The following is a 21,941-nucleotide window of genomic DNA, read 5'->3' as shown; positions in this document are numbered from 1 at the left end:
GACTGACAAAGAACGAACCACTGTGCAAAAGCTGCAATGTGTATTTAAGAGGTAACAGCAGAAATGAGCCAGGTGAACAGGCTTAGAGCCTGTTTCAGGAAAAGGATGTTTAAACTCTTGTAAAAAGCTAAGATAGTGCTGTAGTGTAATGGTTAACACTAATCCAAGAGCTCTTGAAGTATGTCGTAAACACAAAATACTCTGCAGATGCTGGGGTCAAAGGGTCCTGACGAAGGGTTCCGGGCCACAACGTTGACTGATCGTTTTTCATGGATGCTGCCCGACCTGTTGAGTTCCTCCAGCGTCTTGAAGTATGTCACTCAGTTACAATCTTTAATTCTGTTTTCTTGCAGGATTTTTAACTGTGGCCGAGGGATTTCTTTGAATAATGTTCAGGAGCAGAATTGTATGTTGGATTCAAGCTGGCAGTGTGGATGCTTTCAGGATCCAGATGTGAGTAGTTCTTTTCCCCGCATTGCCTGTGTATGCACAGAGTTTTCTGTAAACCCCAACACGGTTTCTTCTTAATGGCTGCAGAGTTTAGAAAAATGAGGTAGGATTATATTGAAACATTGATCTAAGAAGGCATGACTGGGTAGAGGTTGATATCTCCCATGAGGAAACAATGAATTGAATAGAACTTTATTCTTATTGCTCAGGACAATGAGATTGCAGTACCACTCCAGTCTATGCAAAATAGATATTTACAATACATGCAGTATGGCTTAATTTTTTTTTAAAAATCCCATATTTATATGCAGTAAGTGACTTCAATAGTCCATAACACTCACAGGCCACCAGCAAGCTGGGACGTCGCATTATTCAGCTGTACAACAGCCCTTGGGTAGAAGCTGTTTCTCAGTGTTAGTGTCTTGGCTAAGATGTTTCTGTATCTCCTACCAGATGGCAGGAGATTGAACAGACAGTGTCTGAGATGGATCTTTAATGATGTTACGAGCACGCCATAGGCGTCAAGAGTTGTACATTGTCTCCAGGTCCAGTAGTTGAGTCCCCAGTGGTGTGCTGAGTGTCCTATTCACCCGTTGGAGTGCTTTGCGATCTGTCTTGCTGCAGCTAGAGTCCCACACTGTCACCCCGTATGGTAGTATGCTCTCTGTCACACACTGATAAAAGTTGGCCAGCAGTTTTTTGGTCAGATTAGCTCTCCTTAAGCACCTCAGGTAGTATAGTCGCTGTTGTGCCTTCCCTACTATTGAGGTGCGTTGACCAACCAAGGAAGCCCCTCGGTGATGTTCATCCCCTAAAACTTCCGCTACCTCACCATTTATGAACAGCGGGGCTTGTCCGGGACCTCTTGCCTTCCTGAAATCAATTATAATTTCTTTTGTCGTCTTGATGTTGAGTGATTGGTTATGGTTCCTGCACCAAACGGACAGTTTGTACACCTCTCTATATGTAGATTCGATATTGTTTATAATTAAGGCAATCACAGTGTGTTGTCTGCAAACTTGGGAGAGTCTGGGACTGCCAGACTGGGTAACAGCTTCTTCCCCCAGGCTGTGAGACTAATGAACACCCTTCCACCACTGAGGTCTCACACTAGGACAGTGATCTGTTTACTGTTTATCTGTGCTCTGCACTACATGCACTTTGAATTATATTTTATTAAATTATTTGTGATAATATTTTGGTTTGTATGCTGTGTGTGATAAATGTTGCATGGGTACACTGTGGTCCGGAGGAATGTTGCTTACTTTGCTTGTGTATAGTCAGATGATAATAAACTTGATTTTGAACTTGAGAGTGAGACTGACAAGGCAACACAGCAGTCATGTAAAAACTGAGGCACCAGGGAATTTTGCCTTGCAGGAAATGGTGAATCTCTGGAGTTCTCTGGCCCTGAGGGTTGTGGAGACTGCATCAATGGGAGGTTGAAAGAGGTGATAGATAAATGTTTGAAAGTCTGAGGAAATGAGCACTTTGGCACAGTAGAATATGAGCTAAGGTCAGGATCAAAGAGCAGCCTTGGTCATGTTCAAACTTCAAAGTATATGTATGTCACTATATACAACCATGAGATTCATTTTCTTGCAAGCATTCACTGTAAATTCAAAGAAAACAAAAACAGCAAACAAAATAATGTTAATAATAATAGCAGCAAATAAATAATATCGCTATGATGATTGTACGTTCTAGTATCAATTGTTTGGTGACAATAAAATATAAAGTATAATAATAACAAAAAAAAAGCAATAAAGATTGAGAACACGAGTTGCAAGGTCCCTGAGGGTGAGTCCATGGGTTGTGAGAACAGTTTTGTATTGGTGTGAGTGCAGTTGAATGAAGTTATCTCCTTGCCTTGGTTTAATAATGGGATAGGTTTGAGGGTCTGAATACTTTATACTTCTACTTTATTGTCGCCAAACAATTGATACTAGAACGTACAATTATCACAGCGATATTTGATTCTGCGCTTTCCGCTACCTGGATTACAAATATTAAATATTAAAAATAGTAAATATTAGTAAATATTAAAAAATTAAATTATAGATCATAAATAGAAAACAGAAAAATGTAAAGTAAGGTAGTGCAAAAAAAAACGTGAGGCAGGTCTGGATATTTGGAGGGTACGGCCCAGATCCGGGTCAGGATCCGTTCAGCAGTCTTATCACAGTTGGAAAGTAGCTGTTCCCAAACCTGGCCGTATGAGTCTTCAAGCTCCTGAGCCTTCTCCCGGAGGGAAGAGGGACGAAAAGTGTGTTGGCTGGGTGGGTCGTGTCCTTGATTATCCTGGCAGCACTGCTCCGACAGCATGTGGTGTAAAGTGAGTCCAAGGATGGAAGATTGGTTTGTGTGATGTGCTGCGCCGTGTTCACGATCTTCTGCAGCTTCTTTCTGTCTTGGACAGCACAACTTCCATACCAGATTGTGATGCACCCTAGAAGAATGCTTTCTACGGTGTATCTATAAAAATTAGTGAAGGTTTTAGGGGACAGGCCAAATTTCTTTAGTTTTCTCAGGAAGTAAAGGCGCTGGTGAGCCTTCTTGGCAGTGAACTCTGCATGACTGGACCAAGTCAGGTCATTTGTGATATTGACCCCGAGGAACTTAAAGCTTTTGACCTGTTCCACTTGTGCACCACTGATGTAAATTGGGTCGTGCGGTCCGCTACTCCTTCTGGAGTCAACAACCAATTCTTTCGTCTTGCTGATGTTGAGGGATAGGTTATTGTCTTCGCACCATGCCATCAGGTTCTTAATTTCCTCTCTGTACTCAAACTCATCATTACCCGAGATATGGCCTACAATTGTTGTGTCATCAGCAAACTTACATATTGAGTTTGATGGAAACTTGGCTACACAATCATGGGTGTACAGTCATGAATGGCCCATTTCTCCTATTTCCTTTTGCTTTTGTGATCTGTCCAAGCAAAGACTGTGTGCTTTGGGAAGGAGGGAGTTAGTGAAGCTCTCCTCAATAACCCCCGCCTCCAAGTGCATGAGCACATTCCAGCCTTGGATAAGGCTTTGCTTTTTGTTATTCCTGCATGAGATGTGGACATCAGTGGCAAGGTCAGCGTTTTTCACCCTCGAGAAGCTGAGCTTTTGCTGAGCCCATGTGGTGCAGTGTTGTCGGGATTTCAGTCCATGACCATGGAAAGCTGGTGGCTTGGGCATTTGTGGCCTTGCACAAGCGAGGCTGCCCCATGTTTTGTGGAAGAATGACCCAACTTGGACATCCAAAGAGGTGTGATGGTTGTCTGCTAGGCTGGTTATTCAATTAAATTTTTTCTGTTCTCAGTGTTCAATGCACTCATTACTGATGTCCTTAGATTCAGATTTATTTGTAATGTATGTATTGAAACAGACAATGACTTGTCATTTGCACTAACAACCAACACAGGCTAAGGTTGAGCTGGGGGCAGTCTGCGAATGCTATACATTCTGGCGCCAACATAGCATGCCCGCAATGTTCAGTAAGCCAAGCCCCTTTCCTCCTTCGCACCCACTCACAAAGACAAACCTCTAACCCCAGGCAGGCCGCCTTTGTCCTTTCAGAAGTCCTGCAGACATGCAGGGTGGGTGTTTCCACCTGTACCCTTCCCATTATACTCCCACCCACCCACCCACTGACCCTTGCTCTACTTCACCTGCTCCTGATCTCACTCCTTTCGGTCTCTGCTCGCCTCAGCAGCAGGTCATTGAGGACAGACCATCTGCTGCTGGACATCCTGACATACCAGACCTGCTGTGCCCAGCAGTTTTGGGGCTCCTGGTTGTTGCCTTGGGGTAAGGTAGGTGGGCAGACAGCAGTGTCCTCACCCTCTCTCCACTTCAGTGTGAGAGAATCTCCGGCTGAGATCCAGCCCCATCTATTCCTGAAATTCAAGTTCAAGTCTATTGTCATCTGACTGTACATGTCCGCAACTGAATGAAACAGCGATCCTCCAGTCCATACACAGCACATAAAACAAAATATTACCACAGTACTGCACAGCACAGGTAAACAGTAAACAGCTCGGTGTCCTGGTGACGAGACGTCGGTGGAGACAGGGTATTCATTCGTCTCACAGGCTGAGGCTTCTTAGCTGTTACCCAGTCTGACAGTCCTAGTCCCAGTGCTCCTGTACCTCCTTCCTGATGACAGGGATTCAAAGAGATTGTGGGATGGGTGGTGGAGATCCTCAACAATGCTCTCCAAGCCTTTTGTCCACAATGCCCCATAAATGTCTCAAATCCAATCAGAATCAGCATTAATATCAGTGGCATATGTAGTGAAGTTGGTGGGGGGGGGGGGGTGGTGGTGAAGACCCCAGTGACTTTCTCCACACTTTTTTATTGTCTTCTGTCTGTAATCTGTAGTAGGGATTGGCATCCGACCTGTTCGGTTGGATTGGGAACTCAGCTGCTGGGTAAATAGTGCTGCTGTGCCTGTGTAAATCTGTCCTTGAACACTGACAGTCACAGCCATTTATATCTGCATCTGAAGTGGTGACCGTGCAGTTCATGAAGTAAGTGAAGCAGACGCTTGGCTTATTGTCCCATACACGGTCAGTCACGGTATTGATTTCAAATTCTGTTTCTAAATAAACCGCTGAGGCTTTCCCCAGGTTTTCTGTCCTAGTTACTGCTCTCGTCAGTGTCTGTCCTGTCTTTTTTAAGTAAAAGAGTATTCACCAACACAACGTTAAAAGCAGTCGCTTTCCCCAAGCAGTAAGGCTGATCAACACCTCCACACCCCCAAACACCACTACTTTATCGTTTCCTGTCAGAGTCACATTATTTACCGACACTGCTGTGCTTGATGTCACTTTGTGGACATGCAATCAATCTATGTATACAGGCTATCTTATGTATTTATATTTATTGTGTTTTTTTAATTATCGTGTTCTTTATCTTATTGTGTTTTTTGTGGTGCGTCAGATCGGGTAACAATTATTTTGTTCTCCTTTACTCTTGTGTACTGGAAATGACTGAACAATCTAGAACAGTGAATCCAGTAATCAGGGCTTCATACACTATTTACAGGTTCAAATCAAACTACGATGATTATTGACAACACAATTTGATGAAGCTGGCGCATAATTTTAAGATGATTGGATGAAACTACGCAGGGTATCAGAGGTTAAATTCTTTACACAGAGAGCAGTGGGTGAGTGGATGCCCTGCCAGGGTGGAGGGTTGGTGGTAGAGGTAGAGACATTAGGCATACTTAAGAGACTCTGAGATGGGCACATGGAGGGCTATGCAGGAGGGAAGGGTTAGATTGATCTTGGAGTAGGTTAAACATTGACACAAATTGTGGGCCAAATGACCTGTAGTGTGCTGTAATGTTCCATGTCCTGTGTCCTAACGCACTCGAGCCCCAATGTCTGTACCAGTGATGCATTAGGATCACCTCTATCTGAGCAACGGTACAGTAGTGCCACATCATGGGTTTTGGTGAGGGCCACGTGCCCTTGTGAAGGGTGGACTTTAAAGATTAGCTGGCAGGCCGCAATAGCACATTCAGTGCAAAGGTGTTTATTGGGTGTCAGAGGTATAAACAAAATAGAAAAAATGTAAAAATATTTGGCAGAGAGTTCTGTGCACACAGCTCTCTCGACCTCTGACATCCCCCCCATCCCCTATGCCTTCCTGCAAACACCTTAAAATGTGAGCAGTGGAGACCAAGACCAGGGATCCCAATCTTCAAATATTTTTTAAAATTGGGAATCAGCATGGAGTTGGCCCTTCGAGTCACACCGCCCAACGATCACCGGATTTAATCCTAGCCTTATCACGGGACACTTTACAATGACCAATTACCCTACCAGCCAGTATGTCTTTGGACTGTGGGAGGAAACTGGAGCACCCGGAGAAAACACACACGATCATGGGGAGAACGTACAAACTCCTTACAGGCAGTGGGAGAATTGAACCCGGGTTGCTGGTACTGTAAAGCGTTGTGCTAACCACTATGCTACTGTGCTGCCCCACCTGGGTCACGTTATTCAGTACAGATAGACCACACAACATAGGAGCAGAATTAGGCCATTTGGCCCATCGAGTCTGCTCCACTTTTCAATCATGGCTGATTTATTATCCCTCTCCATCCCATTCTCCTACCTTCTCCCCATAACCTTTGACACTCTGACTAATCAAGAACTGATCAATCTCCATTTTAAATAGGCTGAATGACTTGGCCTCCACAGCCATCTGTGGCAATGAATTCCATAGATTCACCATCCTCGGCCTAAAGAAATTCCTTATCTCTGTTCTAAAGGGATGTCCCTCTATTCTGAGGCTGTGGCTTCTGGTCCTACATTCTCTCATGATTGAAAATGTCCTCTCCACATCCATTCTATCTAGGCCTTCCAATATTTAATGAGTTTTGGTAAAATCCCCTCCTTGTTCTTCTAAACTACAGCGAGTACAACCCTGGAGTAATCAAACGCTCCTCGTATGTAAACCCTTTCAGGGGATCATTATTGTGAACTTCTGGACTCTTTCCAATGCCATTTCTTAGATAAGCGGCCCAAAACTGCTTACGATACTCCAAGTACAGTCTGAGCAAGGCCTTGTAAAGCCTCAGCATTACATGCTTCCATTTACAGTGTGTACAGTATTTACGGTGCAGAGTACATCAGCCAGAAATCTTGTTAACATTAATAAAAAACATGAGTTTCTGCAGATGCTTGAAAGTGCTGAAGGAACTCAGACAGCATCTATCGAGGGGAATCAACAGCCAGTGTTTTTGGCTGAGGTGCACAGTCCTGATGAAGGATCTTGGCCCAAAGTGCCTTCTGTTTACCCAATGACTTAGCCTTGTGCAATGAATTCCAGATTCACCATCCCCTGGCTAAAGAAATTCCTCCTCATCTCAGTTCCAAATGGACGTCCCTCTATTCTGAGGCTGTGACAAGTAATGTGTATCTGGAGGAGGTAGGTGAGGGGAAAGTATTGACCTGAGAGGAGAGCTCCTCTGCTCGGCATACATTCCCTCAAAGAGAGAATTTGTAGAGTGCTTACGAGATGGCTTTTTAGAGCAACTTGTGGTGGAGCTCACTAGGGAAAAGGCAATTCTGGATTGGGTGATTAGGGGGCTTAAGGTAAAACAGCGGTCCCCAACCACCGGGCCGAGGACCGGTACCGGGCCACGAGGAAGCGATATGATTTGGTCAGCTGCACCTTTCCTCATTCCCTGTCACGGCCACTGATCAGCTATTACGCATGCGAGGTCATGACCCGCGCGTCATCCGTGTCAGGGTGGGAAGGCGATCAACTCCTCGGGCTTGCAAATGACGACGGGCTGAAAAGTATGCTTGACATAACATCTCTGCCGGCACTTTGGATCAAAGTCAAGGCTAAATATCCTGAGATAGCCACGAAAGCACTGAAAACGTTGCTTTCATTTCCAAAATTTTTCTGCGAAGCGGAGTTTTCTGCAATGAATGCAACGAAAACTAAACTGCGGAATAGACTGGACATCAGGAACCCCCTTCGAGTATCGATGTCTCCCATCACCCCTTGATAGGACGGTGTTGTTGCAGGGAAACAAGCCCAGGGCTCCCACTGATTCAGCGATATTGGTGTGTTGCAATAATTTTATATATTCATACGGGGAAAATATGTGCTGTGCGTTTAATATCCAAATATTACTTAAAATGTTATGATGCTATTGACTTATAAGTGACCTATATAACCATATAACAATTACAGCACGGAAACAGGCCATCTCGGCCGTTCTAGTCCGTGCCGAACGCTAGTCTCACCTAGTCCCACCGACCTGCACTCAGCCCATAACCCTCCATTCCTTTCCTGTCCATATACCGATCCAATTTTTCTTTAAATGATCATATCGAACCTGCTTCTGCCACTTCTACTGGAAGTTCGTTCAACACTTCAAGCTCCCCTGATAATTGACTTATCATTATATCCATGCGAGGAAAATATGCGCTGTGTGTTTAATATTAAATTCGTTAGATAAACCCTTTTAGAAACAAAATTGAGTGTATTACCCACTTGTCACCTATATTCCGGTAGTGATTAACACCCACCCCGAGCAGAATTGCCAAAAAGGATTTGCTGGGGGGGGGGGGGGGGGGGGAGGGGAGGAGGAGGAATCGGCAGGTCACAACACGCGTGCGCATTGGTGCCCACACAAGGCTTCATGGTCATTGTAGTCTTTTGGATAAACAACGCATTTGACTGCTACTCTTGTTCGTTGGCAACCCTACCCTATCCCCCCCCCCCCACCCCCCGGTCGGCCAGTCCGCAAGAATATTGTCAATATTAAACCGGTCCGCAGTGCAAAAAAGGTTGGGGACCCCTGAGGTAAAAGAACCCTTGGGAGGCAGTGATCATAATATGATATAAATCACCCTGCAGTTTGAGAGGGAGAAGATAAAGTCAGATGTATCAGTATCACAGTGGAGTAAAGGGAATTACGGAGGCATGAGAGAGGAGCTGACCAAAGTTAGTTGGAAGGGGACACTAGTAGGGCTGAGAACAGAGCAGCAATGGCTGGAGTTTCTGGGAGCATTTCAGAAGCGACCGGATAGATACAGATTCACTCCACTGTTCAAGAAGGGGGAGAGGCAGAAGAAAGGAAATTATAGGCCAATTAGCTTGACGTCAATGGTTGGGAAGATGTTGGAGTCGATTATTAAGTATGAAGTTTTGGGGTACTTGGAGGCCCATGATAAAGTAGGCCATAGTCAGTATGGTTTCCGAAAAGGGAAGTCTTGCCTGACAAACCTGTTGGAATTCTTTGAGAAATAACAAGCAGGACAGACAAAGGAGAATCAGTGGATATTGTTCACTTGGATTTTCAGAAAGTCTTTGCTAAGGAGCCACACGTGAGGCTGCTTCACCAGAAAAGAGCCAATGGTATTACGAGGAAGGTTCTAGCTTGGATGTAAGATTGGCTGACTGGCAGGAGACAAAGCGTGGGAATAAAGGGGCTGCCCATGACTAGAGGTATTCTGCAGGGGTTGCTGTTGGGACCACTTACTTTCTTGTTATATGTTGAATGATTTGCGTGATGGAATGGACGACTTTATTGCCAAGTGTACAGGAAGAGGGGCCCAGATGTTCATGTGGGGTGGAGCATTTTAGCTCTTTCTGGGTTGGGATGTGCCAAGAAGTTTAATGACCATCTCATGCCACGCCCCTGAGCACAGGCACCTGTCAAATACCGGAGACCGGGTTGAATTTGTACCAGAATCAGGTTTATTATCGCTGACATATATCATGAAATTTGTTGTCTTCCGGCAGCAGTACAGTACAATACATAAAATATACTATAAATTGCAATAAACATATATAAATGCTGTATACTGTAGGTTAGATATAATGTAACTGTAGATTTAATTAGATGGCCAGAGATAAAATCAAGTAAGTAGTGCAGCAAGACAGCAAAGGTATTGAGGTAGTGTTCATGGGTTCATTATCCATTCAGAAATCTGGTGGCAGAGGGGAAGAAGCTGTTCCTGAAACGTTGAGTGTGGGGTTTGCAGGCTCCTGTACCTCCTCCTTGACGGTAGCAATGAGAAGAGGGCACGTCCTGGGTGACGGGTGTCACTAATAATGGACGTCACCTTCTTGACACATCGCTTATTGAAGACGCCCTCGATGCTGGGGAGACTGACTGAGTTTACAACCTTCTACAGCCTATTCTGATCCTGTGTAGTGGCCTCTCTGTAGTGATGCAACCGGTCAGAAAGGTCACCATGGGTAGAATGCCATGAGGTATGTTAGTTTGTGGCAGCAATGCAGTAACGGATGCCTATTTGCTCCTCCACTTATCTTCATGGCAAAGGGGAAGAAACTGTTCCTGAAACGTTGAGTGTGGGTTTCGTGCTCCTGTACCTCCTCCCTGGTGATGGCAATGAGACAAGGGTGTACCCTGGGTGGTGAGGGTCTTTAATGATGGGAGCCGGGTGTCTCTGTGAAACAGTAACACAGCTGTTTGAAAACTGCCAAACAGCAGCTGTAGAGTGAGCCGACAGCCCTGTGTGTTCCTGCTCCGAATGACGGCATCTCCAAATGACGTGCATGGTATTAAAATGTAATGATAGTGGGAGAGGGATCTGTGACAGTAATTACTCGCTCGTGACATACTTGTATAAATGAACAAAGACTGCGCGTGACCTCCAGAGGTACGTTATCTGCTGCCAAAACATTCTCTGAAACCACGGAAAAGGCCTGTTTTTCAGTTTATCACAGTTGAACTAAGCATCTATTGACATTAGAAACAGGGCAACGAATCTGAAATCTCTTGCAACCAGTTGGTTTTTGGCTGTCGTACAGAAAGGGTTGGTCTCTTGCAGAAGCCTCCCTAAAATGAGACAGCTGGCTCCATGCTGGGTAATTAATGCTTTGTTTCCCAATTTTTAAATGGCCGAAGCTTTTAGCAGCTCGAGTGTTTTCCTGATTCCTGGAGCCACATGAGGTAAAGTTTTATTTTCCCTTTTGGCGGTTGTCCAGGCAGCGACTGCTCGCTTGGTTTCTGTCCAACTTCTTTGCATTTCGTTGCCGGAGTGCTCTATCTTCTAGCTAAGAAAGATTTTATTTTATCAATTCGTATGCTAATTATTCCTGTCAAATTATATTAATTATTTTAATGATGGAAAGGACATTTCAGCCCTTTGTCAAAGCAGAAAGTCATATATTCCACTTTTCTTTTGGTGTACACACCTGAATTGTGTGTGAGGTATTGTTGGAACCTATAGTGTGTTGGTGTGCGGGTTGGAGAGGATCCAGAAAAGGATCACAGGAATCATTCCGGGAATGAAAAGATTAACACATGAGGAACGTGTGATGGCTCTGGGCCTGTACTCACTGGAGTTTAGAAGAATGGGGGGGGGGGGGGGATCTCATTGAAACCTGTCGATAATGGAAAGGCCCGGATAGAGTGGATGTTTCCTATAGTGGGGGAGTCTAGGACAGGAGGACACAACCTCAGAATAGAGGGATATCTATTTAGAAAAAAAAAGTTGAAGAAGAACTTCTTTAGCCTGAGGTGGTGAATTTGTGGAATCCTTTGCTGCAGAGGCCAAGTTAATGGCTATATTTACACTGAAGGTTGATAAGTTCTTGATTAGTCAGGGTGTCAAAGGTTACGGGAAGAAAGCAAGAGAATGGAGTTTAGAGGGATAATAAATCAGCCATGATGGAATGACAGGGCAGCCTTGATGGGCCGAATGGCCTAATTCTGTTCCTATACCTTATGTCTCATTTGGTGAGGGTGTGCTATGTGTGAGTGCGCGGCATAATGGTGACAACAAGTGCCAAGTGTAGGTATATAAAACAAATTTCACCACATACTCTTGGTGGCCACTTTATTAGGTACAGGATTGACCTAATGTACTGTGTGTACGTTCATGGTTTTCTGCTGTTGTAGCCCATCCTCTTCGAGGTTGGACATGTTGTGCATTCAGAGATGCTCTTTTGCACATCACTGTTGCAATATGTGGTTACTTGAGTTACTGTCGCCTTCCTGTCTGCTTGAACCAGTCTGGCCATTCTCCTCTGACCTCTCTCAGTAACAAGGCGTTTTCACCCACAGAACTGCTGCTTACTGGATGCTTTTGTTTTTCACGTCATTCTCTGTAAACTCTAGAGACTGTTGTGTGTGAAAGTCCCAGGATTTTTTGAAATACTCAAACCACTCCATCTGGTACCAACAATCATTCTGCAGTCAAAGTCAGTGAGATCACATTTCTTCCCCCATTCTGATGTTTGGTCTGAACAACAACTGAACCTCTTGACCATGTCTGCATGCTTTTATGCATTGAGTTGCTGCCACGTGATTGGCTGATTAGGTATTTGCATTAACAAGCAGGTAGGTGTACAGGTGTAGTGTGGCCACTGGGTGTAGGTGAGTGACAATAAACCGGATTGTAATTCTCGTTCTGACTTGCTAGTTTGAGGAAGTCAGTGGGGGAGGAAGAGGATGGCTTTGGAAGGAACGTCAGGACAGACTTTCAACCTTGCCTGGGTTCAGAGCTGCTGGAGTCGGGTGTCTGTTTTGAAAGGCATGGACGCTGGCTGAATATTTCAATGCTTTGATGGTCTGCGTGAGATTGTACATGGTCCTTTGGAAAAAGTGTAGAACAGGCTCACCAGAATGCTGCTTCGATTAGAGGGACTGGTGCGCGGTGAAATGCATCATTTGCGTCAAATCAAATCAACAAGGATCGTGCTGGGCAATCCACAAGCGTCTGCACGCACCTCACCCACAACTTACTAACCCTAACCTGTACACATCTGGGGGGATCCAGAGCACCGGGGGGAACCCACACAGTCACAGGAAAAACGTGCAGACTCTTTCCAGACAGCGGTGGGAATTGAACCTGGGTCGCTGGCTCCAAAGGTGCATTGCACGAGCCATTTGGTGAGACTGAGCGGTACTTCAATTCAGTCAGATTCCAGAGAGAGAGCGAGCTAAAGGTTAACTTTCTTTGTCACATGTGCATCGAAACATACGGTGAAATGTGTCATTTGCATCGAATGAAATCACTGATTGGCATTCCACAAGTGTTGCCACGCTTCTGGCATCAGCCTTGCATGCCCACCTTCCTAACTGGACCCCCAACCCGTGCTGTACGTCTTTGGACAGTGGGATTAAACTGGAGCACTGGGAAGTAACCCATGTGGTCACAAGAGGAATGAACAAACTCCTTGCAGGCAATGGGGGAATGGGTGGGGGGAATTGAACCCCATTCCGTGATTGCTGACTCTGTAAGGGGAACGGGGGTAATGGGGGGTGGGGGGGATTGAACCCCATTCAGTCATTGCTGGCTCTGTAAGACTTCACGCTCGCCATTTAACGAGATTGCGACTGGGTCAGTGGCATTCCAAAGCTTTGCTACCCTCGCCTTGTCCCGCTCCTGAATGACTTTCCTCCTCTTCCGGGAGGGCAGGGACCACTGGCTCAGTCCTCCTCTACCAGGGAGAACCTCCCTCCTGGATTCCGCTTGCCATGGGGTGGCTGGCTAATTGCAGAGGGTGGCTGCTAGTGTAATATACGGCCATGGCTTTGAGAACAAACTCCTAGCTCTCCAGTGCAGGAATCACACAGACAGCCAAACAGAAAAAGCAGTGGATTTTGTTCTTTTAATATTTTTGTTTCTGACTACCCATCACTGTGGACAACTTGCAGATGAAGGGTCTCTGCCTGAAATGTCGACTGTTCATTCGTCTCCACTGATGCTGCCTGACCTGCTGAGCTCCTCCAGCATTTAGTGTGCGTTGCCCTGGATTTCCAGCATCTGCAGAATCTCTTGTGTTTAAAATTCAGGGCTTCCTGGATTAGAACTTCCATGTGCTTTACATCATTCTGATTATTATCCACTTCTTTTGTATAAGTGTGATGTTGGCGTGTGTCCAAAAATGAGCACATGTAGTCCTGGAGCCCTCCACTGCGGTTTGGCCTGTGGGAAACTGCTCAAAGTCTGATGCGAGGTTCGGTCTGGGTTATCAGCCCCCGCCTGCCTACAAGGGGAGCCACAGTAGAACAGCAGTTAGCGCAACGCTTTTACAGATTGGGGCGTCAGAGGTCAGAGTTCAATTCTGGCGTCCTCGGTAAGTAAGTTTGTATGTTCTCCCTGTGACCGCATGGGTTTCCTCCGGGTGCTCTGGTTTCCTCCCACAGTCCGAAAATGTATGGGTTAGTAGGGTAAATGGTCATTGAAAATTGTCCTGTGATTAGGCTGGGGTTAAATCGGTGGGTTGCTGGGTGGTGTGGCTCATTGGGCTGTGAGGGCCTGTTCCATGTTGTACCCCTAAGTTTAAAAAAAACTCTCGGCGTCACCGGCGACGCCGAGTGTCTGAAAAACCTCTTTCACCGCTGGATAGCTCTCTGACTTCAGTTGAAGGCGAGATTCCCCAGGGGCATGTTGGCACTGCGGGCACCTCCTGAGTCCTATATCCAGATCAGCAAGGAAGCACGGAGCAATGGAGGGTGAGGGGTGAGTAAGATGTTAAGAGGCACAAGTTGTTTGGTTGTTAATACAAACAACACGTTTCACTGTAGATGTGATAAATAAATCTGAATGTGAGGATGGAGCAAACAGCCAGCACCTTTCCCCAGCGTGGAAATGGAATGACTTTAAGTGTGATGGAGGAAAGTATAGGGGGGATGTTTTGTTAGACACAGAGTGGTGGGTGCATGGAACATGCTGCCAGGTATGATGGTGGAGGAAGATACATTAGGGACATTTAAGACTCTTAGATAGGCACGTGGATGAGAGGGTTAGGTTGATCTTGGAGTAGGTTAAAAGGCTGGCAGAACATTGTGGGCCTAAGGGCCTGTACTGTTTTTTTGTTCTCTGTGTTTTAGTGTGACTACAAATACAGTGTTTGCTTATGTACAGTGAAGACAAAACTTGTTTGGATTGTAAATTTGTTTTTTGCAATGCTGTGGTACATGGTTCTCTGACCAGCTCCGTGCAGTGCCCTCCCTTTACTCACTAGGAGTTATTTGCAGATTGAAAGGAACAATGTTTCTGAGAGGGAACGGTTTAAAACACTTCTCAGAAACACGAAAGCTCTGGGTGATATGCCTAAAGGTTATAACTGACAATAACGAAATCCTGTCACTGCAACATCTACACACTGGCCGCTGTAGGGTTGGGGAAGTTCAAAGGGCACTGTCTGAGAATAGAGGGGCGTCCCATTAGAACAGAGATGAGGAAGAATTTCTTCAGCCAGAGGGTGGTGCATCTGTGGAATTCATTGCCACAGTCGGCTGTGGAGGCCAAGTCACTGGGTGTATTTAAAGCAGAAGTCAGGGTGTCAAAGGTTATGGGGAGAAGGCAGGAGAATGGGGTTGAGAGAGAGAGACAATGAATCGACCATGATGGAATGGCAGAGCAGGCTTGATGGAGTGAGTGGTCTAACTCTTCTCCTATACCTTGTGGTCTTATGGTGGCTAATTGGGGATATAGATCAGACCGTTAGACAAGGGAGCAGAGTGAGGCCAAGTGGCCTATCGAGTCAGCCCAGGTCCCTGTCTTCTGGGTCCAACACATGACTTACTCGCACTTGCTTGTGACTGCTCGGGCAGCTGAGATGTAGCTCACTGGCCTCTGTGAGTTTGTTTAAACATCAGTTCCATTTCCCATACTCCACAGGACTGCTGCTGATTCTGTAGTAACATTGGAAATTGTTCCCTTGTTATTTTTGCGGGAATCCTCTCTGTAAGATACGTTCAGAAAGAGTATTCGGATGGATCGTGTTTTCCTCTTCCTCTTTCAGCTCAAGTTGGATGCCCTGGAGACTTGCCCCACCGTGGCCCCTTCCCTCCCTGGTGTTCTCTCCTGCAGTGTTCACTGTCTGCTACAATGTCTCTGGACCTATACTCACTGGAGTTTAGAAGAATGATGGGGAATCGCATAGAAACCTGTCAAATATTGAAAAGCCTCGATAGAGTGGATGTGCAGAGGATGTTTCCTTTAGTGAGGGAGTCTGGGACCAGAAGGCACAGCCTCGGAATAGGGGGATGTCCCTTTAGAGCAGAGATGAGGAATTTGTTTAGCCAGAGGATGGTGAGTCTGTGGAATTCATTGTCACAGGTGGCTGTGGAGGCCAAGTCATTGGGTATATTCAAAGTGGAGGTTGATAGATTTTTGATTGGTCAGGTTGTCGAAGATCGCAGGGAGAAGGCAGGAGAATGGGGTTGAAAAGGATAATAAATCAGTCATGATGGAACAGCGGAGCAGACTTGATGGGTCTAGTGCTGTAATTTGGCTCTTATGTCTTATGATCTGCTACCCTGTCCTGAGCTGTTGTCTCACTGAGGCATTGCTCCTGGGCAGGTGGCGGGGACCCACTGCACCTCTGCCATTCACAGCCTCCTCTTGCCTTGGCAATGCTGAAAGAGTGTGACTTGTTCCACTCCGGCTCTTTGAGTCCTCAGGAGGTAGGGGGACCAAGCCAGACAGAGTAGACTCTGACACTGTGTCGGAGGCTGTGTTGTGCACTCCCTTCTGTTACTGCTGGGTCTTAGGGTAGTCTTATTAAAACCCGAGTACTCAGTATCAAAAGAGGCCTTCACATCCCTCTGTGGCAATAAATTCCAGAGAATCACCATCCTCTGGCTAAAGAAATTCCTCATCTCTTCCTTCCGTTTTGAGGCTGTGTCCTCTGGTCCTAGACTCCCCCACTATTGGAAATATCGTCCACGCATCTGCTCTGTCAAGGCCCTTCAATATTTGAAAAGTTTCAATGAGATCTTCCCTCATTCTTTAAATTCCAGAAAGTACAGGCCCAGAGCCTGTACCTTTTCATTTTCAGTATCTTTCTTGTGAACCTCCTCTGGATTCTGTCCAATGCCAGCACATAATTTCTTAGATATGAGGCTCAAAACTGCTAATACAGCTTGAGGCATCAGAGTTTGGAGTTCAATTCAGACGTCATCAGTAGGGTTGCTAACTTTCTCACTCCCAAGTAAGGGACAAAAGTAGCAGTCAAATACGGGACACTTATGTTTACCCTGAAAAAGACTACCATGACCATGAAGCCTTGTGCGGGCACCTATGTGCGCATGCGTGATGTGCACATACATGACATGCGCATGTGTGTACGCGTCAATTTTTTTTTCTACAAATCGGTTTTGGCTTAATCTTCCCAATCTGTGAAACTACACTGTACATACATTATTTCTACTTTATATAGGCTGTGTATTTATCATATCATTCCTGATTTTACTATATGTTAGTATTATTTTAGGTTTTATGTGTTATTTGGTATGATTTGGTAGGTTATTTTTTGGGTCTGGAAACGCTCAAAAATTTTTCCCATATAAATTAATGGTAATTGCTTCTTTGGCTTACGAACTGTTTCATAGGAACGCTCTACCTTAGTGGGGGAAATATGGGACAAGGGCGGTCCCGTATGTGACAAACCAATTTAGCCCAATATATGGGATGTCCTGGCTAATACGGGACAGTTGGCAACCCTAATCATCAGTAAGGAGTTTGTTCCTTCCTTCCCATGAACCGTGTTGGTTTCCCCCAGGTGCTCCGGTTTCTTCCCACAGTCCAAAGACATACTGGTTAGCAGGTTAATTGATCAAAGTAAATTGTCCTGTGATTAGGCTAGGGTTAAGTCGGTGGTTTACTGGCAGCACGGCTCGTTGGGCTGAAAGGATCTGTTCCACTCCAAATAAATAAATAAACAAACAAGCAAAAACAAAAACTCTGCAGGTCAGGCAGCATCTGTGGAGAAGAATAAAGAGTCAATATTTAGGGCTGAGGACTTTCATCTTCTTAATACCTCTCCGTAGATGCTGCCTGATCTGAGTTACTTCAGACATTTTGTGTGTGTGTGTTACTCAACAGTAAGAACTGCCACGTAAAGACCGGACGTGTTGATTTCGTGGTCTGGGTTTTTGTTTAGTTGCACTGACTGGATTTGGAGCGTTAACGCAGCTTTCCAATCCTGAGAGTGATGGTGCTACCATTGTTTCGTGTTTGTAAGGTTGCTGCATTACTGCAGACTGGCCACAGAGCGGAGGCTACACCTATCCTGCCAGTGCTTTTTTTTCTGTAAAATCTAAACTTTAAACTCTCCCACTGTCTGCCAGCTTACAGATGTATAAAATCAGATACTCTTAAAAGGGTTCTGCCTTTGTGGGGACCTGTTTGTTAAACACTTCCCAACTCGTGGAGTACTGAAGAGCATTGTGTTGGAGCTCTGAGCTTTGCAAGCAGGACCCTTGCCCAACCTGAACCAGAGTTTCAGTCGTAGTTTTATTGTGGTGTTGTCGAAATTCAGAATCAGGTTTATTATCACTGACATACAGTGCCTATAAAAAGTATTCACCCTCCCCCACCCTCCCACTTGGAAGTTTTCGTGTTTTATTGTTTTACAACATTGAATCACAGTGAATTTAATTTGGCTTTTTTGACACTGATCAACAGAAAAAGAATCTTTCATGTCAAAGGGAAAACAGATCACTACAAAGTGATCTAAATTCATTACATTATTAAACACAAAATAATTGATCACATAATTACTCGCCCCTTTCAAGTCAGTATTTAGTAGATGCACCTTTGGCAGTGATTACAGCCTTGAGTCTGTGTGGATAGGTCTCTATCAGCTTTGCACATCTGGACACTGCAATTTTTCCCCATCCTTCTTTACGAAAGTCAAGTCAAGTCAAGTTTATTGTCATTTCGACCATAAGCTGCTAGTACAGTACACTAAAAACGAAACAATATTCCTCCAGGACGCTGGTGCTATGTGAAACAACACAAAACTACACTAGACAATGTGAGACAGCACAAGGCTACACTAGACTACGTAAAACAACGCAAAAACTGCACTAGACTACAGACCTGCAGAGGACTACATAAAGCGCACAAAACGGTGCAGGGCAGTTCAATAAATAATAAACAAGACAATAGGCACAGTAGAGGACAAATTACAATATAATAATAAATGATGTAGATGTCAGTCTGGACTCTGAGTATTGAGGAGTCTGATGGCTTGGGGGAAGAAACTGTTGCACAGTCTGGTCGTGAGATCCCGAATGCTTCGGTACCTTTTGCCAGATGGCAGGAGGGAGAAGAGTTTGTATGAGGGGTACGTGGGGTCCTTCACAATGCTGTTTGCTTTGCGGGTGCAGCATGTGGTGTAAATGTCTGTAATAGCGTGGAGAGAGACCCCGATGATCTTCTCAGCTGACCTCACTATCCGCTGCAGGGTCTTGCGATCCGAGACGGTGCAATTCCTGAACCAGGCAGTGATGCAGCTGCTCAGGATGCTCTCAATACAACCTCTGTAGAATGTGGTGAGGATGGGGTGTACGAGATGGACTTTTCTCAGCCTTCACAGAAAATAGAGACACTGCTGGGCTTTCTTTGCTATGGAGCTGGTGTTGAGGGTCAGGTGAGATTCTCCGCCAGGTGAACACCAAGAAATTTGGTGCTCTTAACGATCTCAATGGAGGAGTCGTTGATGTTCAGCGGAGAGTGGTCGCTCCGTGCTCTCCTGATGTCAACAACCATCTCTTTTGTTTTGTTCACATTCAGAAACAGGTTGTTGGCTCTGCACCAGTCCATTAGCTGCTGCACCCCATCTCTGTATGCTGACTCATCGTTTTGCTGATGAGACCCACCACAGTCGTGTCATCGGCGAACTTAATGATGGGATTCGAGCTGTGTGTTGCAGCACAGTCGTGGGTCAGCAGAGTGAACAGCAGTGGACTGAGCACACAGCCCTGGGGGACCCCTGTGCTCAGTGTGATGGTGTTAGAGATGCTGTTCCCAATTCAGACTGACTGAGGTCTCCCAGTCAGGAAGTCTGGGATCCAGTTGCAGAGGGAGGTGTTGAGGCCCAGCAGTTTCAGCTTTCCAGTCAGGTTCTGAGGAATGATTGTATTGAATGTTGAACTGAAGTCTATGAACAACATTCGAATGTACGTGTCCTTTTTGTCCAGTTGGGTTAGGGCCAGGTGGAGGGTGATGGCAATGGCGTCGTCTGTTGAACAGTTGGGACGGTACGCGAACTGCAGGGGGTCCAGTGAGGGGGGCAGCAGAGTCTTGATGTGCCTCATGACGAGCCTCTCGAAACACTTCATGATGATGGATATGAGTGCAACGGGACGGTAATCATTGAGGCAGGACACTGAAGACTTCTTCGGCACGGGGACGACAGTGGCGGCCTTGAAGCACGTAGGAACGACGACGCTGCTCAGGGAGATGTTGAAGATGTCAGTGAGAACATCTGCCAGCTGGTCTGCACATCCTCTGAGCGCTCTGCCAGGAATATTGTCTGGTCCAGCAGCCTTCCGTGGGTTGACCCTGCGTAGAGTTTTCCTCACATCGGCCACGGGAAGACACAGCACCTGGTTATTGGGAGAAGGAGTGGTCTTCCTCGCCACCACATCATTTTCCACCTCGAAACAAGCGTAGGTTTTTCAGTGCATCTGGGAGGGAGGCAACACCAACACAGGCAGGTGGTGTTGTCTTGTAGTTGGTGATGTCCTGAATGCCCTTCCACATGCGCCACGTGTCACCGCTGTCCTGGAAGTGGCTGTGGATTCGCTAGGCGTGTGCACGCTTTGCCTCTCTGATGGCCCAGAACAGTTTGCTCAAGCTCTGTCAGATTGCATGGGGATTGTGAGTGAACAGCCCTTTTCAAGTTCAGCCACAAACTCTCAATTTTATTGAGTTCTGGACTCTGACTTGGCCACTCCAGGACATTAACTTGGTTGTTTTTAAGCCATTCCTGTATAGCTTTGGCTTTATGCTTGGGGTCATTGTCTTTCTGGAAAACAAATCTTCTCCCAAGTCACAGTTCTCTTGCAGACTGCATCAGGTTTTCCTCCAGGATTTCCCTGTATTTTGCTGCATTCATTTTGCCCTCTACCTTCACAAGCCCTCCAAGGCCTGCTACAGGAAAACATCCCCACAGCATGATGCAGCCACCACCATGCTTCACAGTAGCAATGGTGTATTTTTGATGATGTGCGGTGTTTAATCTGATGGCCAAAACGTCCAATTTTGGTTTCATCAGACCATAGACCCTTTGTCCAGCTGACTTCAGAGTCTCCCACATGCCATCTGGGAAACTCTAGCCGAGCTTTTATGTGAGTTTTCTCAACAGTGGCTTTCTCTTTGCCACGTTCCCATAAAGCTGCAACTGGTGAAGCACCCGGACAACAGTTGTTGTATGTGCAGTCTCTCCCATCTCAGCCGATGAAGTTCGTAGCTCCCCCAGAGCTGTCATAGGTCTCTTGGTGACCACTTAACTAATTATGGGGCTTCTAAAACCAGTCGGCTGCCCCAGTGATGATTTAGTGTGTCATATAAAAGGGGGTAAATTATTTTGTGTTTTGTATTTGTAGTTAATTTAGATCACTTTGTAGAGATCTGTTTTGCCACGAAAGTCTTTTTCAGTGTCAAAAAAGCCAAATTAAATCAACTATGATTCAATGTTGTAAAACAGTAAAACATGAAAACTTCCAAGGAAGGTGAACACAATTTTATAGGCACTGTATGTTGTGAAATTTGTTGATTTGTGGCATCAGTATATTGCAATAAATAATAATTTAAGGACTATAAATTACAATAAAAATATATAAATTAAATTAAGTAATCAGTGCAAAAAGAGAGGTAATAAATTGTGAGGTAGTGTACAGGATTCAATGTCCATTCAGAAATCTGATGGGGGGAAATTGCATTTTTCACAATCAGAATTAGGTTTATCATCACTGACATTGTGTTGTGAAAATTGTTTGTCTGTGGCAGCTGTTCAAAGATTCATTTATTACCGAAGCAGGTATCCATGTACAACTCTGAAATTTGTCTTCTCCAGATAGCCATAAAACAAGAAAGGACATGGGAGTCATTCAGAGAGAAACATCAGACCATCACCCCCGAACAAAAAAGAACGGCATCCCGATCATCAACCCCTAAAACCCCCTTTCCCTGCACAAGCAGAACTGGAACATAAACCCCCAAAAGACAATTCCTCCCCACACAAAAA

At 45.4% G+C, this 21,941-nt stretch overlaps 1 protein-coding gene across 7 annotated transcripts in view; it reads left to right on the top strand.

Moving 5' to 3' along the window:
- Positions 1-21,941, top strand: part of LOC140188712 (polyhomeotic-like protein 2) — a 237,767-nt gene that overhangs the window by 25,910 nt on the left and 189,916 nt on the right. For 6 of the 7 annotated variants that reach the window (XR_011883363.1, XM_072245266.1, XM_072245263.1 and 3 more), the window contains exon 2: positions 354-453. Coding sequence is in view for 5 of the 7 variants with exons in the window: in XM_072245266.1 (XP_072101367.1) it covers positions 409-453 (45 nt within the window). In the remaining 2 variants the exon portion in view is untranslated. Of the gene's footprint in view, positions 1-353; positions 454-10,772; positions 10,897-21,941 lie in introns of those variants that run through there. The other variant, XM_072245265.1, reaches the window with a different exon arrangement.

This window comes from Mobula birostris, chromosome 27 (assembly GCF_030028105.1).
Source record: "Mobula birostris isolate sMobBir1 chromosome 27, sMobBir1.hap1, whole genome shotgun sequence".
NCBI lineage: Eukaryota > Metazoa > Chordata > Chondrichthyes > Myliobatiformes > Myliobatidae > Mobula > Mobula birostris.
The sequence above is the reverse complement of the archived record's forward strand: the minus strand, read 5'-3'. Positions and strand labels throughout refer to the sequence as shown.